This window comes from Hylobates moloch, unplaced genomic scaffold, assembly GCF_009828535.3.
Source record: "Hylobates moloch isolate HMO894 unplaced genomic scaffold, HMol_V3 SCAFFOLD_2, whole genome shotgun sequence".
NCBI lineage: Eukaryota > Metazoa > Chordata > Mammalia > Primates > Hylobatidae > Hylobates > Hylobates moloch.
In genome coordinates, this window is record NW_026652277.1 from 20,522,053 (window position 1) to 20,544,911 (window position 22,859).

The following is a 22,859-nucleotide window of genomic DNA, read 5'->3' on the forward strand; positions in this document are numbered from 1 at the left end:
GTCATAGATTGTGATTCCTCTGATGAATCTGGGCAAAGTAAATTGAAAACCTTCTGAAAAAGATTCACCATACTACATGCCATTAAGAACATTAGTGATTCATGAGAGAAGTACAAAATATCAACATTAATAGAAGTTTGGAAGAAGTTGATTTCAACTCTCATGGATGACTTTGAAGGGTTCAAGACTTCAGGGGAGGAAGCAACTGCAGATGCAGTAGAAATAGCAAGAGAACTAGAATTAGAAGTGGAAATTGAAAATGTGACTGAATTGCTGCCATCTCATGATCAAACTTGAATGGATAATGAGTTGCTTCCGATGGACAAGCAAAGAATGTGGTTTCTTAAGATTAAATCCTTGTGAAGATGCTGCGATCATTGTTGAAATGACAACAAAAGATTTAGGATATTACAAAAACTTTGTCATTAAAGCAGCAATGGGTTTGAGAGGATGGTCTCTAATCTTGAAAGTTCTACTGTGGGTAAAATGTATCAAGAGCATCACATGCTACAGAGAAATCTTTCATGAGAGGAAGAGGCAATTAATGTGGCAAATTTCATTGTCATCCTATTTTAAGGAATAGCCACAGTCACCCCAACCTTCAGCAGCCACCATCCTGATCAGTCGGCAGCCATCAACATAGAGAAAAGACCCTCCAGCAGCAAAAAGATCACCACTTGCTGAAGGATCAGATGATCATTAGCACTTTTATCAATAAAGTACTTTTAATTAAGATATGGATGTATTTTGAACATAAGCCTATTGCATACTTCTTAGACTACAGTATGGTATAAACATAACATGTATATGTATTGAGAAACCAAAAAGTTCATGCGAATCACTTTATTGTGATATTTGCTTTATTAGAGTGGTCCGGAACCGAACCCATAGTATCTCCACAGTATGTCTGTACCTCCATGGAGGATCCATTGTGAGGATCAGTGAGAGTGCATAGCACAGAGGAGGTGATCAACACCTGACACCTTCTTCCAGTTTTTCAATCTTATTCTCCTAGGCCAGTCCTTCCTCCTCCTAATAAGGCCCAATTAATGCTGCTCCTGCTGCCATCCTGCCATTCAACTGCATCTGTCTGTACTTTGCCACTGAGAGAATAAAACAACTTTTACACACGCTACTGACAAGTAATTACAAGACAATCTCTGCATGTGGATTGGACATGTCATGGCAACAGAAGAATTTGCAGAAAATGACTAATGTAGGGATAACGTGATGACAATGTTAGCCACAGACCTCACCACGGGCACGTGTTGTTTATGGCTGACCGGCATCCATTCCTCCTCCTTCTGGCAAAAAGCTCCATGATTTCCTTTTGGGAAATGACCTCTAAGTTCGCTCAATCCATACCCTTGGGAAGGATTGATTTCCATCACCTCCCTAATCCCCACATATATTTTTAATTCCACTAAAGTGCTTTTTAAATGTTTCCTTTATTTAAAGAATGTGAATATAGCCGAGATTAAGGTCATGTTTTAAACACACAAAAATTCAGAATGTTTTATATAAGATACTGTTAAACTACCTCAACAAATGGGTGACCATGAGAGGATAATAAGCACATTCTACTCCCCCAACCCCAGACACAGTGATTACGCCAGGTGTGAGCACAGGATAGAGATTAATCCAAGGAGATTCAAACCTAAGACTTTAATTGGAACTATAAAAAGGGATGTTCACTTCCCACTGGGATTACTGGCCACAGATATGAGTTATCCTGTTATTAAGACAGTTCATTGCATGGAGACAGCCTTCCAGAAGCAAAGCCAATAGTAAAGATAACAGAACCAAGAGATGAAGGAAGAGAGATATCTGAATTCCAACTTGACAGTAACTCAGTCTTCGGATTTTCTATTCCATGAGCGAATACATCTCCTTTGTTGCCTACCCTACTTTAGTTGGTTTCTGTCATTTGCAACCTAAGAGTCACCATCACCATCGTCATCGCTATCATCATCATTATCATCAGAGTTTCAAAATATGGGGACAAGGCTTTAAGCTCTTTCACTGCTAAATTCAGCCAAAGTCTCTTAAAAGCACAGTGACGCTATATGACCCAAAGTAATGACACGATACAAGGATTACAGGACTGAAAACACTTCAGAGACATCTCAGTTCTCCTTATGAAGTGCATGAAAAATGAGCAGAAACCACTTTCATTTGATAAAGAGGCTGAATAAGGTTCATTCAGCAGCCCAGGGCAAGACTGGGAGAGTCGGTTGGGTTTTGAGTGGGAAAGCATGTGAACATTCTACCTGCAGTTAATGATGGACCATAATAACACACCTTCCCAATCATCTGCCTTTTACCTGCTTAAAAGGTGAAGCTAAATCTCATTAAACTATTTTCGTTTATTATATGGATTTTCTCCAAAATGGGGAAATGGCCATTTTTCTCACATCACATAGGGGATTTTTAAAAAAATTAATAGTCCAAGAAAAGACTACAAGGATATAGCTGTTTACAATCACTTACATATAAAACTTATAGATGTATAGAACCTTTGAGAAAGATTGACAGATAAGAAAATCAGCTAAAAACATATTCATCTAAGGTGTTAAATGAACATACTCACCTCACTCGCCATTTCAGAGGCTCGCTTTGCTCTTTGGATATCAAGAACTTCTGAATTAAGTTCCATTCCTTTCCCTTTTATTTCATTTTCCAAATCTTTTTTATATTCTTTCTATGAGACAAGAATATCACAGTTCAAAACTTAGCAGGAATCACTTTATCCAGTGTGCTATTCCACATGTTTTCTAGAGATCACAGAAATGAGAAAATATTGCTAGGAAGGAATGAATCAGACAGCTAAGTATTCACGCTTTTTTCCTACAAACACTTTATTTTCCCCTCTACCAAGTTCAGAGTGGCTTCCAATATTTTCAGCCTTTTCCTTTTCATACTTTCTGTCAATATGTTTTGGTACCATAGTGGATTTTTTTAAAAGACATCTTCTCTTTCAATGGTGAGGAAGATCTTAAGAACACATGTTCCTTATTAATTATTTAAAGTATTTTTGAAAGTTGTCTATAAAACATGCATTACCAAAAAAGAACGTGGTTGCAAAAGAATGGAAAATTACAAAATCAAAAGGACTGATGTAGCCAAAGTGATCAGAAACCACTTTCATTGGACTCAGGTCATTCCAAAATTATAAGCAGCCCATTCCAATGTCTAATAAGCTATTAGGAGTTTCAATTACTTGGGCTCACCACAGCCTGATAGACAGTACTTGAAAGCAGATACTTCAAACACTATCCATCACAATTATTTCAGGTATTTACTTTATCCTTCTACAAGCCTCAGGATATTTCAAGGCCCCCTTTACTATCTCTGATGGAATCTACGGCTCAACATTCATGATGATGAATGGAATCATCCATAGATAATGAAATCTGCATAGATGATGGAATCTATGGCTCATGATGATGATAGTGATGATGATGGTGATGGTGACTCCTAGGTTGCAAATGACAGAAACCCAAATCAAACTAGGGTAGGCAACAAAGGAGATGCATTCGCTCATGGAATAGAAAATCCAAAGACTGAGTTATTGTCAAGCTGGAATTCACATGGTGTCTCTCTTCCTTCATCTCTTGGTTCTGTTATCTTCTCTATTGGCTTTGCTTTCGGAAGGCTGTCTCCATGCAATTTAAAGAGTTGTAAAACCAAAACATTTTCTACAAATTAATAATAGTTTGAATTTCACCCATTTGAATGTCATATTTTAAGTAGATCCAAATGCCTTCTATGAATACTTACATACAACTTATTTTTCTCTGCTAATGAGTTGCTTGTTTTCTTAATCGCATATGAAAATCATAAATATCTTATTCCTATCCAACTAAGTTACATTTATGATTAACTTGCCAGATGAAAGATGAAATTTCCTTTACTGATAAGAAATCAGGTTCCAGTTAATTCTAGGGTTCATGTTACTTTCCCTTCATCCAATATAATTAAATTAGCCTGTCCTCTGCTCAATTAATAGCTTACTAGACATTGGAATGGGCTGTTTTATAATTTTGGAATGATCTGAGTCAAATAACCCGGGTGAAAGTCAGACCTCTTTCATTTATTTGGTGGTGTGACCTTCGGGAGGACCAACCCAAATGTCCAACAATGATAGACTGGATTAAGAAAATGTGGCACATATACACCATGGAATACTATGCAGCCATAAAAAATGATGAGTTCATGTCCTTCGTAGGGACATGGATGAAACTGGAAAACATCATTCTCAATAAACTATCACAAGGACAGAAAACCAAACATTGCATGTTCTCACTCATAGGTGGGAATTGAACAATGAGAACTCATGGACACAGGAAGGGGAACATCACACTCCGGGGACTGTTGTGGGGTTGGGGGAGGGGGGAGGGACAGCATTAGGAGATATACCTAATGCTAAATGACGAGTTAATGGGTGCAACAAACCAACATGGCACATGGATACATATGTAACAAACCTGCACATTGTGCACATGTACCCTAAAACCTAAAGTATAATAATAAAAAAAGGAAATATCTGACACCATAATAAATGCTATGATAAATTCAGTTTAAAATGTAAAAAAATTAAAGGAAAAGTGTTTGCTTTTTAAAAAAAAAAAAAACAAGTAAAAGCACTTAGCAAATATTTGTCACTTTTATCTTTATTATATCATATGAATATCTCCTAAAAATAAGAAAAGCCTCAACAGTTTCAATAGACACACATAAAATGTATAAATAACTAATCAATACTGAGAAAATGGAAACATTTTCAATATCAGTAATAATGTAATATAAATGAAAATGTCATTTCCTGTTAAAAAATAAAAGGGATATTCTCACCCTATTAATCATAGCACAGAAAAATTATTAATGGAAATTATTTTCTAGTAAAAAAAAAAAAAGAAAGTCAGACCTCTTTCATTTATTTGGTGGTATGAGCTTCGGGAGGACTTTTAAGTAACTCAACCTTGATTTCCACCCTGGTGAAATGAAAATAAAAATACTTGTTCTACTAATGTGAAAGGGCAATGGGGGGAATCAAAGGAAATGAAGTATAAAATGATACTTTGAACACTCTAATGCAATGTCAATGTTAAAAAATGCAAAGTTCATTTGAAGCTAAATGCTTACACTTAGAAAGGGAAGTAATAATTTAATTAAGTCACCAAAGGTCCTCTTTTTCAAATTAGACAGTCTATAACAATTTTTTAAGTTAATTTTTTAATTTTTAAAAAATTCTTATTGGAAGTTGACAATTTAGGGTTGTATATATTTATGTGGTACAAAATTATGTCATAATTTATGAATACAATGTGGAATAATTAAATCAATCTAAATAATATATCCATTACCTCAAATATTTACATTTTTGTGGTGAGAACATTTGAAATTTACTCTCAGCAATTTTGAAGTGTACCATATACTATCTTCACCACACTGTGCACTAGATCTCAAAAAAAGTATTCCTCCTGTTTAGAGATTTTGAACTCTTTGACTATCACCTTCCCATTCCTCCCACCCTCCAGCCTCTATAACCACCATTCTACTTTCTGCTTCTAGGAGTTCAAGTGTCTTAGATTCCACATAAAAGTGAGAATATGCAGGATTTGTCTTTCAGTGCCTGGCTTATTTCACCTGGCATCATAGTCGTTATGAACTAAATGTTTCTGTCCCACCAAAATCCATATGTTAAAGCCCCAGCCCCCAGTGTGGCTGTACTTGAAGGTGGGGTCTTTGGGACGTGATTAGGGTTAGATGGGATTGTGAGAGTGGGACTCCCTGGATAAGATTAATGTCTCTAAAGGAAGGAGGAAAAAGACCAGAGTTCTTTCCCTCTACTGCAGTCAAAACACAAAGGTGTCTGCCTGCAAGCCTGGAAGAGGGCCCTCACCAAGAACCAAATCTGCCAGCACCTTGATCTTGGACTTCCCATTCTCCAGAACTTTGAGAAAAGTCTGTTGGTTAAGCCACTCAGTCTGTGGTATTTTGTTACAGCAGCCAGAACAGACCAATACAATATAGTGTTCTGAGCCTTTTCCTACCCTGATGCATGTATTTTGAATTAATAAATTAAGATTCACTCCAAAAGAGGACTAAAAGAAAATGGCAGTGGCACATAGTAAAGTCATTTATGAATCTCAAAATAGACTTCACATTGCCATTTGTATATAAGTGATAAAAAAGATTCTCCTTTTACAAAAATCACATAAACAGTGTGTATTTTTAAATGGAAGACAACAGTAGTAGGAAGTTGCCATTATTTGAAATTGTTTTAAAAATTATTATTGAACTTTATTCTTCTGAAAAGCCTTATGGCCAACTATTTCTCTTTTTTTCCTCCCTTTTATTTTTAGCTGACACATAATTGTACATATTTATGGGATACAGAGTGATATTGTAATATGTATACACAACATATAATGATCCAATCAGGGTAATTAGCGTATCCATCACCTCGAATATGTATCATTTCTTTGTGTTGTAAACACTCAAAATCTTTTCTTCTAGCTTATTGAAAATATCCAATCCATTATAGTTAACCATATTCACCTCACGGTGCTGCAGAACACCAGAGCTCATTCCTTTGCATCCGTTAATCAACCTCTCCCCATCCTCTCCTCCTGCCACTGTGTCCTAGCCTCTAATACCCACAGCTCTACTGTCTAGGAAGTTGCCATTTGCTTAGCCTTCAACTTCAAAGATTTTTACTAGGAACTAGAAGTGAGAAAAGATAGTGTAGCAAAAGAACTCATAGAAATTACAGCACAATACATATTACAACACTGAATCACATTAAATTTCTAAAACCAGTTAAACGATATAGGCCAGTTAGCATTTGCTTATTAAAGAAGTTCATGATGATGTGCTCCTATAGGTAATTAATCTCAAATTTATTTCACTGGTCTAAGAGATTTCCTTCAGGAATAGTTTCCTCAGTTCAAAAACTCAAAAGGAAAGGAAATTTCATATATATATGTAATATATATTCCATTTATATATCATATAATATATATTATCATATTGTGTACAATACATATACATATATTACATTATATACTACATTTATACTTAGGGAACACTTTCCCTTAATATAAAGAGTATGTAAGCAGATTTGGAAAAGCTATGAGCCACTTTTTGGCCATTTAAAAAACAAAAAAATTAGCTTTTAAAGGGGTGGACTATAGACATGATATTTTTAATTTTAAGGTCTTAATGTTAAGAAAATTTAATATATTACTTGTGAGCAAAAAGTGCACCATTATGTTTTTGAGGAAATTTTTGCAGAGAATAAAATAAAAAGTGGACATGAGTTCCTCTGTTCTATATGTTAAATATATTATTTTTCCCTACTTAGAACACAAACTACTTATAAGTAATGTAGCATTTATCCAGACCTTCACATGTGAACATCTTATTTCTGATATCAAATGTCAAGAGAGGGAGAGAACTCTGGTCTTTTTCCTCCTTCCTTTAGAGACATTTGCTGCGGGAAAGCGACAGGAAAAGCTGGTTCTGAAATGTTTTTATACTAACTAAATTTGAAAGAATCAAGCTCTCCCCACCCATATTCAAAACATTTTTTTAAAAACTGCTATAAAGCTATAAAACTATTTATAGAGCTTCTGAGCTACAACTAAAACAAAAAACCAGGCTGTTTTTCAAGTTTTCCCAGGAAATCTGGGTAATTTCTTCTCGCAACTTTAATTGGAAATGTTAACACACACTTTCTTGTTTTTAATGAAAATGCAAAACTTTATTAGTAAAGATTAAAGTGAAAAAAAAAAGAGTAATGCCTTAATATCTCAAACACTAAATTAGTATAGAATTAGGTAAATATTTCCTGGGTTTTTTCTTTACTTTTCTTCATGATATTTAATAATAAACACCAAGATCGTACCTCCCTCAGAAGGTTGGTGATGTACTTGATGTGTAAAAATTCTGGAGTCTTGTCTAAATCCAGTGATGACCTTCCTTTAATCTCCTTCTCAAAATCCTCTTTGTAAACTTTCTGTTAAATAAGACCACATAATTTTAAAGTTAGCAAGTATCAGTGACCATTGAAAAGAGATTTGAACAAGAGTTCCCAGAACAAAGATGATGTTTTCTTCGGTAGTTCTACCACGTAAGTGTCATCCTATCAACAGGGAAATAAGTTCAACTTTGTCATAAATTTTAGAATTCTACCAAATAAAGGAGAATTATTAAGTGGAATCTTCCTTTGGTAAATCATTCTAAGTGAGGCTTCCTAACATCTTACTAGTCTAGGATTAACATCAGCCCATTTTTTGGAGGAGAACCAACAAGACTCGCTATTTGACTGGATCCCCCAATTGGTTTACTCCAAGGTGAGTGGATCCACTGACTGAGGGAAAATCTGGTGGCACGGAAGCCATTCAAACCACCATCAAACCTAAGCAGCATTAACGTTCATGTCCCCATCATCTTTCTTCATCAGACTTTTGCAAATTCAGCAAATACCACTTCTAAAATGTAATGATGCCTGAGGGTTAGGGAGGGGGTTTCCCTTTAATGATTTTGGAGTTGAGAATATTTCTCTATCATCTATGGTGTCTGATATGAATGAAGTTGTGCTGTGAGGAGAATTTTACCTTGAACCTTATAACTGAACTCCTCCTTTAAGTGAGAGTTCACAACAAGAAATGAAAGGAGGATGCGACGGTGATAGTTGGGGGCTTAGATTCAGACCACCATTAGCCTTTTTAACACACTCTACCACTCTTTGGCTATGATTCTCTAAATTCTAACATTTGAACTACATATTCGAAAAATCAGTGACTATAAAGACAGCCTCTCTAAATAACAAAAATATCCATCCATGTGAAATATCTACTAAACAGGGGCCCAGATTTTACCAGCCAAATATTTTGTTCAAATTGCATCCCTGAAATGATAAAGGTAAATAAATTCTGCATGGAATTGTTATTCAGGCAAAATGAGAAGATATTTCCAGGTTCATTATTTATTCATTACAGAGATAGGTAATTTTATAAATAAAGAATGTCCCTAAACCATGAAGGAGAATAAGAGAAGCATGCTGTCTCCTCACTTAGCGCATGTGTTCCGTACAGCAATCTAACAAACGACGTGGATAGAGCCACAAGGAGAGACACAAAGGATATTCTGAAAGTCTAATCAAGCTAAATACGCAGTTGCATTGAGAACACCCTGAACTAAAGAACCGAGATACAATGACCAAAACAATGACTAGAAACTTTCCTCTTCCTTATGTGGAATTAGTAGAGATAACGGTTACAAGGCTGAATCTAGGGCATCTCCAGGCTAAAAAGGACTTTTTAAATGGCGAAATAGAAATATGTCTATGCATTCATGCATTCATTTACATCAGCTATTTCACTTCAAAAAGCCCTTCAGGAAAAAAAAAAGTTATTTTACTGAAGTAAGTCATTAAGAGAGGTTAATTATGACTAGAAGGAGCCAAAATATATAGCTAGGAAAAAAAAAAAAAAACCTTTTTGGGTATGCTTTTTGAAGAAAGCTGTACTTGTGAAATAAGACAAAGAACTTTTCAAGCCAGATTTAAGGATTTCCTCCAGAAAACACACACATTAAACCTATATCTGGCATTGGAAGAAAGCATGATAAACTTAATTATAGGCCATAGCAAAGATACCAGTGGCTTTTCCTGGGATCATAAATACTTACGTTTAACTGTAAGAGGTTCCTCGAGAAACTCATAGTCAAACCTACCTCTTGGGAATAAAAAAACATCTCTAAGACAGATGATTCTCTTCATATCTACTTCATCGGTCCTATATTTAAAAATATTTTTTACATCAAATTTTGTCCAAGATTTTTAGCTACTTTACTTTTCTAGCCTGTAGCATATGAATTGGGTCCAAAGATACTTTCTACTGAAAGATTTCACTCTCCTCAAGAAATGATGGTTGAGCCTAAAATATCTAATAGTCAATGACTATAATTAAAGGGAATATATGTCAGGGAAAACATGTCTCACTTGGCAAGAGTGAGAGAAGAAGTTGGGTGAAGAAAAGAGAGACTATCTAAAATCCCAAATCATAAATTACTGTCATTTCTACTACAGAAACATAGTATTCAAATATATTAATCATGAATTGTAAGTTTCTGGATTTATCAGCGAAAGGAAAGTTCCACAGAAGGAAAAAAAAAGTTAAGAAACTGTGCAACCAGAATGATAAAAGGGTGCTTAGCATGAATGTTTCTAGGGCTGAGGACCAAAGAAGAGGGGAGGGGGTAAAGGGAAAGGGGCAGGGGAGGAAACTAGCAGAGGAGGCCCAGCCTGAAATACTGATACTGCCAGAAATGTTCTCAGAAAAGGAAAGTCATTTTTGATCCCTGTGTCTTTCAGTGAAAATGTATGTTAACAACTTCATATTGTCTTAACCCATTTCCCTTTTGCCTCAAGAATACTCTTGTCTCTAATCCTAATGTAACATTATAAACCTGTCTGTTCCATTAGAATTAGAGACAAGTTCTGTTTAAAAATAACTCCAAGAACAGCTTTTATATTTTATTTTCACATTGAAAATCAGGTCCGATTTGCTTCAGCCTCAAAGAGCATGTTTATGGAAAATTAAATCAGTGCTGGCAGCAAACTGCACTTTTTTTTTCTAAATGGGAAATGGGTTAACCTTTCAGAAGGCCCACTAAGCAAAAGCACTATGATAGCTCCTGAAAACAGAAAACTTTCCCTAGGCTCTGGGTCACTGACAACGGCCACATTATCTCTACAAAATGGGGACATTCATTGGGTGGCTCTACTCCACCCAAAAAGTACTGCCACAGTGGAAGATAGTAAAGCAATGAAAAGAATGTATAAAATATTTTATATACTTTATACAGTGTTTACACACTATTTTCTAAAGGAAGAAAAGGTATTCTAGGGAAATGTATTCCATTAAATGTAAATTTTTGTAGGGTTGTTGAACTTTGGCCAAATTCACTAGTATCAATTCACTTGAAACAAATAAATAATTTAATCAAAATGGTTACTTGATATTTCTTTATCAGATTCCCGTTCACTGGCTTAAGAATATATAAGACAAGAGTCCCCAATCCTTAGACCATGGACCAATAGCAACCATGGCCAGTTAGCAACCCGGTAGCAAAGCAGAAGGTGAGCAAGGGTGAGGGAGCATTCCTGCCTGAGCTCTTCCTCCTGTCAGATCAGTGGTGGCATTAGATTCTCATAGGAGCGCAAACCCTATTATGAATGGTGCATGCAAGGGATCTAGGTTGTGCACTCCTCATGAGAACCCAATTAAAGCCTGATGATCTGAGATGCAACAGTTTCATCCTAAAACCATCCCCTCCACCACCACTATCACTCGCCAGTCCATGGAAAAACTGTCTTCCATGAAACCAGTCCTTGGTGCCAAAAAGATTGGAGACCACTGAATAAGACATGAAAAATACAAGTAATTTTTTTCCTTTTTGCTTGAAGAAGAAATTAAACAACTTTGTCTATTCAATAAAACATGGTAATATCTGAGTACCTTTTTCCCAAGAAGATGAATTATAACATTTCAACAAATAGCACGGGTAATGCTTACAAAATTCCTGAGAGTTTTTTTGCCCACAAGTTATCATTTCTGCCTGTTTTGATGTTGTTATTGGGGAACAGAAAGGATCTTATTCATTGAGCATGCCTAGCATGAAGGATCAGGGTTGTATTGGACTGAGACCAGCATCCACTATTTCTATCCCTTTGCATTAAGAACCCAGCTGCACCCATAAAACTTTGATGTAGGCTGCAGACAAAACCTTGTGTGTCTGATCCTGAAAAGGTAAGAAGGAAAACACACACACATACACACACAAATAAGTCTCACTGGAACAGAGAAAAAAAAAGTATGGGGAATATCGAGATGTTACTTAGCATAATCTTAGGTTGGGAATAAAGTAGGTAAGTAGAAAAAACTCTTAATTGTTTATTGAAAAAAAATCAATCAAATATGTTGCTATGCTTTGAATGTGTCCCCCCAAAGTTTGTGTGTTGAAAACTTAATCCCCAATGCAACAGTGTTGGGAGGTGGGAACTCTAAGAGGTGATTAGGCCATAAGGGCTCTGCCTCATGAATGGATTGATGCTGATATCATGGGAATGGTTTTGTTATCATGGGGGTGTTGGGTTCCTGATAAAAGGATGAGTTTCCCATCTCCTCCTCTAAGGCGTGTGCAAGCACTCTTTGTCTTTCCACCTTCTGCCATGGGATAATGCAGCAAGAAGACCCTTGACAGATGTGAATCCTTGGATTTTGAACTTCCCGGCCTCCAGAACTGAAAGAAATTAATCTCTATTGTTTATAAATTGCCCAGTCTGTGGTATTCTGTTATAGCAATACAAAACGGACTAAAACATAAACAAAAGAGAAAAGGGAATCATTCATGATTTTGACTAGGTCCTAAAACCTTAACATTTACTGAATAAAGAATTTCATCTAAGACAATTTCAGTAGACACATTCTTAATCTACAGAGAACACCTTCCTAGCATCTTTACTGTGAGGATTAAATGAGCTGACATATATAAGACTCTTAGCATATTACCTAGCATGTAGTAAGTATTTTAAAAATGTTCATTCTATTTTCATTGAAAAAAAAAAAAGGGCCAGGTAAATAAAGCAACCAGCTATTCGTTTTTAGTTTTTATTAACTCATCATAATTTTACATTGACATCTGAAAGGCAAAAGGTAAAATTAACATCTGAAAGCGTCAGTTATATTATCATAGAAAATTAGAACTGAGGGGGACTTTAAAAGCTCATCTAGCTTGAGATCCATATTCACCAATGAGAAAAGCTAAGGACCAGATAAACTCAATGACCTAGACAAGATCCCAGGCAGTGGGTGGCTGGGTCTAGAAAGCAGGTCCTTGAATCTGTCCAGAGCAGCACTCTTTCTTCTAGACCCACTGAACATTCTGCATCCTTTCAAACAACAAAACATCAAGTATACATTAAGCAATTAGTAACAAACTAATTGACCTACTTCACTTTGCATCTTTTGAGCCTCCTTTGAAGCTTGATATGATGGTGTCTCAACAAATTCAAGCACTGGCCTTCCCTTATTTTTCTCATATTCTTCTTTATATTTAACCTTCATTGGAAAAAGAAAAGCATATATAAATCGAAAGCCCTTATACAAACAGAGCAAAGTAAGAAAAAATATACGTTCAAAACTGTCATCTTGTTGTCTAAAATCATATTATTCTGGCCATTTAGGTTGATCACTGAGTTCCCTTTGGTTAACGACATAAAAGGAAAGTAAACAGGTAATAGAAAATTTCCTAAGGGATAAAAATAATTTAGAACAACTAACTAACATAGTTCTAGGAGTTGTATAAAGTATCTTGTCAAGTGGCTGGAATATATAGATATGTATCATATATATGGGGTTATACATGAATATGCAAATGACATACACACATAGGTAGCAGGTGTGAGAAAGAGAGAGATCCTTGAGGTTGCATTGATGTCTATTGGTAAATCAAGAACAAGAAAAAAAACATGGGTATGATTCTCTACTTTTTCTGTCAAAGGGAGGATGACGTCCTCCAGGGATGCTGAATTTTTTCATAGACACTGAGTAAAACACTCACACAGACCTTATATGATTTATATCAATTTCACTATGCAATATTTAATATCATATTATGAATTATTTAATTCAATTACAGTCAATCCTCATCTTACTTCAGTTTATAAAATGAGTGATATTTTTTATCTTCCAATAACAAAAAATAATATCTAAGCCATCAGAATGGTTGGCTTTTTAAGCAATATACTGTTTAAAATTAAACTCATAGAAGTTTTTATACCTCACTTCATGCAGAAATGCACTCTTGATGAAATTTATGTTTAATAATTATCTACAAAATTATTTCTTAAGTTATTAAAATAATAATGTTAATGATAATCCAACCCAAGAGAAATTTTTCAAACTTTATGAAACAGGAAATATGACACATTTTAAAATACCTATTTGTGGACATAATTTTGTTGCAAAGAGTATGACAGAGTGATCAATAAAAGTACTAGGAAGTATAATAGCACACACCACCAGGATAACATTTTGTGAAATGGCCAGGTGCAGTGGCTCACACCTGTAATCCCAGGACTTTGGGAGGCCAAGGTAGGCAGATCACGAGATCAGGAGTTTGAGACCAGCCTGGCCAATATAGTGAAACCCCATCTTTACTAAAAATACAAAAAAAAAAAAAAAAAAAAATTAGTGAGGCGTGGTGGCATGCACCTGTAATCTCTGCTACTCGGGAGGCTGAGACAGGAGAATCACTTGAACCCAGGAGGCAGAGGTTGCAGTGAACCAAGATCACACCATTGCACTCCAGCCAGGGTGACAGTGTGAGACTCCATCTCAAACAAAAGTTTTGTGAAATAAATGAAATGAAAGCAAGAAATTTTTAGAAATGATGTATATTTCCAAACTTAAAGGGGAACTGTTTCATATATTTTTAAAACCAATAAAGGTGAGTACGAAATTATTATGGACTTTAAATTCCACAGAATACATTTAAAAGAGTGATATAATATTTTATCTTAACAGATGCTGGAACTGACATCTTTTGCAACTATTTAAGCTCAGAACTTAAAAAAATAGATAACGACTTTAAAGTATGTTAGAGAGAAGATTTTTTTTTAAGTTTATTCGGGGGTACCTGGAATTTCATATTGGAAAAAATATTAATCAAGAATACATTAGTAATATTGTATTCCCTTTTTAATAACACTTATAATTGAAATAAGAAATTATAATAAACCTTGTACCTGGAAAATTAATGTTACTGCTCAAAATGACAAATCAAGACACTAGAAAAATTTAAATCATCATGTGGTTTGACCATAGTTTAATTAGTTCCTATCTTGTAACTTTTTAATTATGTGAAGTAATGGTTATTTTACAAAATGCCTTTAGATTGAAATATGGTTCAAGCTCCCCTGACCCCAATACATACATAGCAAATAGTGTTTGAGATTTTCAAAAGTGATGCTAATATTCTCAGGATTTATTCTTTTCTGCAAATGTACATTCTCAGTTAAGATGCACGGCAGTGAGCAGCGGGCCTCAGGATGGTTATGGGTTCCTGGCAGGGAGAGTAGGTGCCAGCAAGTGCGTACCTGACTTTGGAGGATGGCATTGCCTTTATGGTGCAGATGTTCCACAGCATCTGCATCAAAATGATACATTCCTTTGTTTTCCTCAAAGAGCTTTTTATATTCTCGCTAAAATACAGAATGTGAAAATAAATTTAGAATCAAAGAGACTGATTAGAGCAATCAATACTTAGAAATGCAAACTGCACAATACAAGCCACCAAGAGCTGCAAAGCTGTTGCCAAGTCCCCATCTGCAGTTGGCTGGCAGGTAGGAGGTTTCTGACACTGAGATACACAGACAATGCAAGACAGACCTGCTCTAGGTCAGCATATGAAACACGCAAGACAGGCAGAGGACAATTCACCGCAAACATAATGTAAAGGATATTCACAACACCAGGGAGTGGCAACGGAAAGCTAGCGCAGGGACGCGTGGAAATAAGTAAAGTGGGGCAAAATAAAGGCAATTTTTCTTGCTCTTATCTTACGACAGGAATATGTTTAATACTGTTCAAAAGAAGAGAAGGAAAGAAAAGCAAAAAGAACAGAGGAAAAGAAACCCAGAGGCAAGGAATAAAAAAGTCCTATACAAAAAGACTCCACCATGAAGAAGATTGAGGGTCACAAGGAAAATGTAAGAGAAATAATTCAACTATTTTTCCTAAAAGGAAAGGGTAAAAGGTGCGTGGAAGAGAAACTGAGAAATCTCGGAACAGTCAGTTGAGTTTTTAAGGTGAAAAAATTGGATGAAGGCTACTATTTGGACATATAGACAAAAAGTTGAATTTGTAAGAGACCAAATTGAACAGGGATGCCAAGTTTGGCCACTGAAAGATGCTAAATGTAACAGGCAGCAATATGACAACAATTGTTTCATTAGCAACCTAAGTATACATCAACAGATGAATGAATAAAGAAAATGTGGTACATATACACAATGGAATACTATACAGCCACAAAAATGAACAAGATCCTGCCATTTGCAACAACATGGACGGAACTGGAGGTCATTATGTTAAGTGAAATAAGCCAGGCACAGAACAACAGATTTCACATGTTCTCACTCATATGTGGGAGCTAAAATAGTGAGACCCCAGTTCTACAAAACATAAAGAAATTAGCTGGGCATGGTGACATGCGCCTACAGCCCCAGCTACTTGGGAGGCTGAACTTATGAAGACAGAGTAGAATGATGGTTACCAGCAGCTGGGAAGAGTGGTACGGAGACGAGATAAAGTGGAGATGGTTAAGAGGTGCAAAAATACAGCTAGAGAAAATGAGTTTAAGATCTAGTATTCAATGCCACAATAGGGTGACCATAGTTAACAATAATTTATTGTACATTTTAAAATAACTTAAGAGTGGAATTTAAATGTTCCTAACAGAAAGAAATGACAAATGCTTGAACTGATGGATACTTCAATTATCCTAATTTGATCAATACACACTGTATGCCTGTATCAAAACATTACATTTACTGCATAAATACATACAACCATTATGAATCAATAACAATTATAAACTAGAAAATTTTTAAAATGATTATTTCATGATTTCTATCATTGGAGATTGGACACTTTGTTATTTTGCCTTATTTGGAAAAGACCTTTAGAAGTAAATGGTAGCTCTTAAAGACTCAAGACTACAGAGACTTAAGAAGCTAAAGATAGTTGCTTATTAGGCAATGAGGTGCCAGTAAAAACGGCAATAGAGTGGAGGGATCCAAAAACAGTATTTGAAAGGGAGCAGGAAAGAGCTGGCCGTAAGGAAATTTGCATTTTGATCTTAGGGGATGCTCCAGGGATTTCAGAGTGAAAGAGGAAGAAAGTCCAGTGCTAGGAATGGAACAGATGCCCAAGTAGCCTGCCACAAGAGACCTGCCCTTTCATGTGGGACAAAGCAATAGTCCCCAGAGGGGGCCTGGCCTCAAGTGCTTCCAGTCAATTAGGGAGCTGCAATATATGTTCCCCCAAACCTAACCAGAATAAAATGAGGGAAGAAAGCACCCCCCAGCAAGGTCATGAAAATGTTCATATAGTACTTTTTTTTTTTTTTTTTTTTTGACAGGGTCTTGCTCTGTCACCCAGGCTGGAGCACAGTGCAAGGATCATGGCTCACTGCAGCCTTGACCTCCTGGGATCAAGCAATCTTCCCATCTTAGCCTCCCAAGTAGCTGGGGCTATAGGTGCATGTCACCATGCCTAGCTAATTTCTTTATTTTTTGTAGAGCTAGGGTCCCACTATATTGCCCACGCTGGTCTCAAACTCCTGGCCTCAAGCCATCCTCCTGCCTTGGCCTCCCAAAATACTGGGATTACAGACAGGAGCTACTGCACCTAGCCCGCAGAGTACATCTTGATTGAAGGAAACAATTTATAAATTTTGGCGCCTTTAATCTTTTTTTAAAAAAGCCTTTTTTTGGCTAGGCGCGGTGGCTCACACCTGCAATCCCAGCACTTTGGGAGGCAGAGACAGGCGGATCACGAGGTCAAGAGATCGAGACCATCCTTGGCCAACATGGTCAAACCCCATCTCTACTAAAAATACAAAATTAACTGGGAGTGGCGGGGTGCACCTAGTAGTAGTAGTAGTAGTAGTAGTAGTAGTAGTAGTAGTAGTAGTAGTAGTCCCAGTTACTCAGGAGGCTGAGGCAGGAGAATCGCTTGAACCTGGGAGGTGGAGGTTGCAGTGAGCTGAGATCGTGCCACTGCACTCCAGCCTGGAGACAGAGTAAGACTCTGTCATTTTTTTTTTTTTTTTTTAACCAGTTAAAATCTGGAAAGAAAGATAATAATATAGACTTTATAATTTGATTAGAAGTTATCTTGTAATATGTATTTATAAAATAATCATGAATGTAACAAGCTGCAACATAGTCTATTACTGAGTTAAAATCCACAACAAATACATATTAATATATCTAAAATAATGAATATATACTAAAAAATTCAGTAAATATTGTTCCCAACACAATTATCCATTTTAGTTACAAAGAATTTCAAAAACTCCTATTTAAGAGAACAAAAACAAAAAAAAACAAGGAAAACTTAATTGAATTAAGATCTGCAAAAGAACTTTGAATGCGTGTCTTTCCTTATATAACAGTCTCTGTTGCCTCCTAGTGGGAGATACACAGAGTAACACAAAATATATATTTCTTCATTTATGTCAAGTTATAAAAGAAACTGAACACTACCAGAGGTCCATTTTCCAGGGGAAAATGTTCTCCAAAACTTTAATTAGAATGGTTTTACACACTAATTAAGGCACTCATATCATTCTATAGAGTTTGGGTTAAAATAAAGGTAATTCTGATGTTGCTAAAGACATCTAGGGGTCTTTAAAACAATAGCTACTATGACAAATGGATAATTTTGGCAGAATATCTCTTATTGAGCAATCTCATTCAATCTTTTAATTTATAAATCAACAAAATTCCAATTTTTACATTAAAATGTTAAAGTAGGCTATTCTTTGTTTCTTCACAAATGCTAGATAAAGGAGGCCATTCTGATATACAATAAAGTTGAGCAAATGTATACAGCTTGCATACAATGTATACAACTTTGTAAGCAGACACACTTCAAAAGGAACACATTTTTAAGTCTTTCTCTCCCATGAAATAGTCACTCAATCACAATTTGCCTATGGGGAAAAAGAAATCTGTCCTCTAGGCAAAAGCACCACCTAAATGAAGATCTAAACTTTATATATGATATACGAAATAAGTAACGTATGACTTTGCTGCATTTTCTCTGCTGAAGAGATTATAGAAACAATTTAAATTAGACTGCGATTTTTTTTCTCTGTTATTATAAAATAAAGGTCAACGTTCTTGAAAAAGAAATATTGCATAGGAGTGGCACGCTTTCTTCCAGCCACCAAATGTTGAAATTACCACCATGATATTTTTATTGGCTTATTTACACATGAATCCCCATGTCCCTAGGAAATTGAAGCTAAGTATGGCTAGAGAAAGGTCAAGGGCAAATGCCACTGCCATTATGAAAACTGGATGCCAAAGAATGAATGTGAAGAAAGCAGGGGGCTCAGGGAATAGAAATATCTCAATTTTAGGAGCATATCTATGAGTCGTGGAGAAAAAAGGCAGAAACAGAGACACTCAAGGAACAGAGGAATGTACAAAGAGGTGTGGGAATGAACACTGAAGTGCAAGCCAGCATGATGTAAGTGTCCTGGAACTGACTGCCAATTCTGGGCCCTCCAAATATTCCTCTAACCTCCATTCCCTGTTCAATAGCCTGGAAACGCCAATGTACTGCTTTTCATCCAAGGACCAATGATTAAAGAAAAAAATAAATTTATTTTTATTATATTTATTTATTTATTTATTTATTAGACAGAGTCTTACTCCTGCCTAGGCTGGAGCACATTGGTGCCATCTCAGCTCACTGCAACCTCCCAGGTTCAAATGATTCTCCTCCCTCAGTCTCCTGAGTAGCTGGGATTATAGACGCCCACCACCACGCCCAGCTAATTTTTGTATTTTTAGTAGAGACGGGGTTTCACCATGTTGGCCAGGCTAGCCTTGAACTTCTGACCTCAAGTGATCCACCCACCTCCCAAAGTACTGGGATTACAGGCGTGAAACACCATGCCCGGCCAGAAAAAAATAAACTTTCAAAAACTTTGTATGAATTATTTGCAAGCACACCATTAAGGAAGGAAGACAGTGGCAGTGATATTCCAGAAAGGAGGCTTACAAAATAATAAACGTACATTTCAAAACACTGAAGCCAAGTATAGATTATTTCTAAAATTGACCTGAAGCTGTATCTCATTATTTAACTGTCTGGAAACCAAGTTTTGCCTATAGATTTTTAAGTCCAGGCACATCAACTGAAGACAACTATCTTCATTTTTTCTCATGTCTTGTCCAACATATATTTCTGCATCTGATCTATGCCTGGCCCAAAGCAGATATTCAATAAATTATGATAATTTTGAGCAAGTGAGTGAGTGAGTGAGAGAGTGATTATTAAAATAGGTATGGAAATAGTTTATGGTCAAATAAGAGCTCATTGCCACCATGGGGCATCCTGAGATGTACAAAATGGAGCCACATGTGACTTAGGGTTGTCAGTTATGAGAGCTAGCGAAGTCAGGGTCCTGATGTACTGTGGGTTGAAACAGCATTCAGGGTAGTGAGAGTCCCGTGGAACTGACCACGTGGGCAGCGCACCCACGTATTTTCATCAAGACATGAAGAACTCACCCTTCTCTTCTGGTTGCCTTGACCGAGAACATGGAAACCATGACAAGACTAAAAGCAATGTGTGAATGCAGTATAAATGCTGTTAGGAATTATTTGCAGAGAAAATACAGTTCAGACTGATAATTTTTCATGCTACTGAAGGCGTACTAAATACAAGACACTCTGGTCTGGCCTGCATAAAATAAAATATCCCTGACTTGAGAGCCTGAACTTCAAGCGGCTTTAATCTAACACAGATGAAGTAAGGGAAAGAAGAATGATAGAAAGGCCGTTGTGCAGACACTTTTAAGTATAGTTGTATGCAGGAGATACCGGGGAGCAAGCAAGAACCTCCTTTGCAAAGTGACAGCTCTGGTGGGACTTCTGCAAGCAGAGGACTATTTTTCGATGGGTTAGTTATCGAGGGAGGAGTGAGGCACAGGCCTTCTAAGGAAGCAGGTGAGCACATGAACACTGCAGACATATCGGCTTCTCGGAGCCACAAGGCAACTACGGTTGCCACTAGATAAACCACTTACGCCGCTGAGCATTTTGCTGGCTTTCAAAACATGGTCTAAAAACAACAAATTTGGGAGATCTGAAACTGGATCATGCATATTTTGAATGTCTTTCTTGTACTTCACCTATGAAAATAACATGCAACAAAATACCATCTAGGAGAAGAAAATATTATGCTTTTGCATTATTGCATTTTTTTATACATTATAAAGTAGGACTATTTAGTGGTAAATTGACAGACGAATTTACAAGGAGCCACTAGATGGTGCTGATTTACTACTGAATGAATTTTAAAAAGTTATTTCTATATGGCCTTGAAAATACGTGGATAATTCCTTTTGTTTACATATTCAGGAAGGGTAATGTTAACAGAATAAACTAATTTTCACAGTAACTCTGCTTTCAAAAAATAAAGAAAATAGCCACTTTATTCTTTAGAAATTACTATGGTATTTCAATTATGCTTTGTGGAGATTTAAGGATTTTGATGTTTCCTATCCTATCGCCACAGACTTCTTTAAAGCAACGTTTTGAAAATATAATACCAGTTATAATAAAATATTGATAGCAAACATATCACACACTTACTATGTGCCACTTTTCTAAAATCCTTTATATGTATTAAGTATTGAATCTCCACAATAACCTCTTTATTAAGTAGGTACTTTAAGTAGCCCCATTTTATAGATAAGAAAACCGAGGCACAGAAAGACAAAGACATAGTAATACGTGATGAAACAGGATTTAGATCCAAGCAATCTGACTCCAAACCTTTAGCTTTCAGCACTACGTTCTAGGTTCCTTTAAGTATATTTCATCTCTATTTCTAACAAAGCAACAGATCAATAATACATAATTTTTATACTTGAAAAGGAAATCTAAATATTTTCAACTATAGCAAAGTAATCAATTTTTTGATGTTGCTGTTTTTATGCTCTAATTCTAACAAGAATTTAAAACATCATTTCCTGTAAAATGAATTTTGATTATTTTTAAAAACACGGAATGAAAACAAATCATATAAGGAAGTATTTCACAGCATTTACACAAGGGATAAAAAATAAATTGTAAGGCATTAAAGTAAAATTTCTAAAAATTTCTTTATATGATAAATTACCATGTACCAGGCAGTACTTTACAATAAACTCAATTTCATAGCCATAATTACGTGAGGTAACTACTGTCCTAACCACTAATTTGTGGTAATATAGACCACTTCTCTGCAGAATTCTATCATCTATTTCCACTCTTGAACAGATATAATAACTTCATTTGCAACACTATTCCTACTTATTAAGTAATTAGTAATCAGTAACCATTAAAAATTAATTACAATAATATATTTTTCTCAGCAAAAGCTTTAGAAAAATATGCTTCAGTTCAACTACAAATTACTTGGAAGCTACATTATTTTGATTAAGTATCAGTAATTACAACACAGTCAATTCTAGAAAAAACAAGAATCAAAAGATATTGAAAATAATTTTCTATGAATTACAACTTACATTGCTTGCCAATGTGGCAGCAAGCTGATTCTGCCTAAAAGAAGCAGTTTCAAGAGGGTTGTAATGATGTTTCTTATCCTTCATTTCATTATCAAATTTTTCTTTGTATTTAATCTGTCATAAAAGAAAAGATAAATAGTACATGTATCATTACATTTAAAAGTAACACATTTGATTTTCATGTAGATAAAAGCTACCTTAAAAATGAATGGTTGCAAAGTGTAAATTCCTGGTATCCATCGCCTTCTATAAAGCTTAATTAGGCACAGAAGTTTTTATCTTTAATAAAAAAAGCTCTACTTCTACATTGATCACAAACGCAATTAGGCATGAACTCAACTCCTATTAATGAGAACTATGCACTAAAATACTAAGATTTTTAAATGTCAGTTTTCATTTCTGCATTTCTATAATCTATGATCAGCTAGAAACCTAGACCACAAATGTCTTAAGGTCTAACACATTTAGAA

The 22,859-nt window shown here is 35.7% G+C and overlaps 1 protein-coding gene across 4 annotated transcripts in view; it reads right to left on the minus strand.

Annotated features, from left to right (window-relative positions):
- The window catches only part of NEBL (nebulette), a 400,747-nt gene that overhangs the window by 61,207 nt on the left and 316,681 nt on the right, over positions 1 to 22,859 (minus strand). Inside the window, exons 8-13 of one of the 4 annotated variants that reach the window (XM_032167547.2) lie at positions 22,390 to 22,503; positions 20,905 to 21,009; positions 15,173 to 15,277; positions 13,026 to 13,133; positions 7,913 to 8,023; positions 2,591 to 2,701 (exon numbers count right to left, since the gene is read on the minus strand). The exons of the other annotated variants lie outside the window; for them this stretch is intronic. Of the exons in view, the coding sequence (XP_032023438.1) occupies positions 2,591 to 2,701; positions 7,913 to 8,023; positions 13,026 to 13,133; positions 15,173 to 15,277; positions 20,905 to 21,009; positions 22,390 to 22,503 (654 nt within the window). The remainder of the gene's footprint in view (positions 1 to 2,590; positions 2,702 to 7,912; positions 8,024 to 13,025; positions 13,134 to 15,172; positions 15,278 to 20,904; positions 21,010 to 22,389; positions 22,504 to 22,859) is intronic. 4 annotated transcript variants of the gene reach the window in all.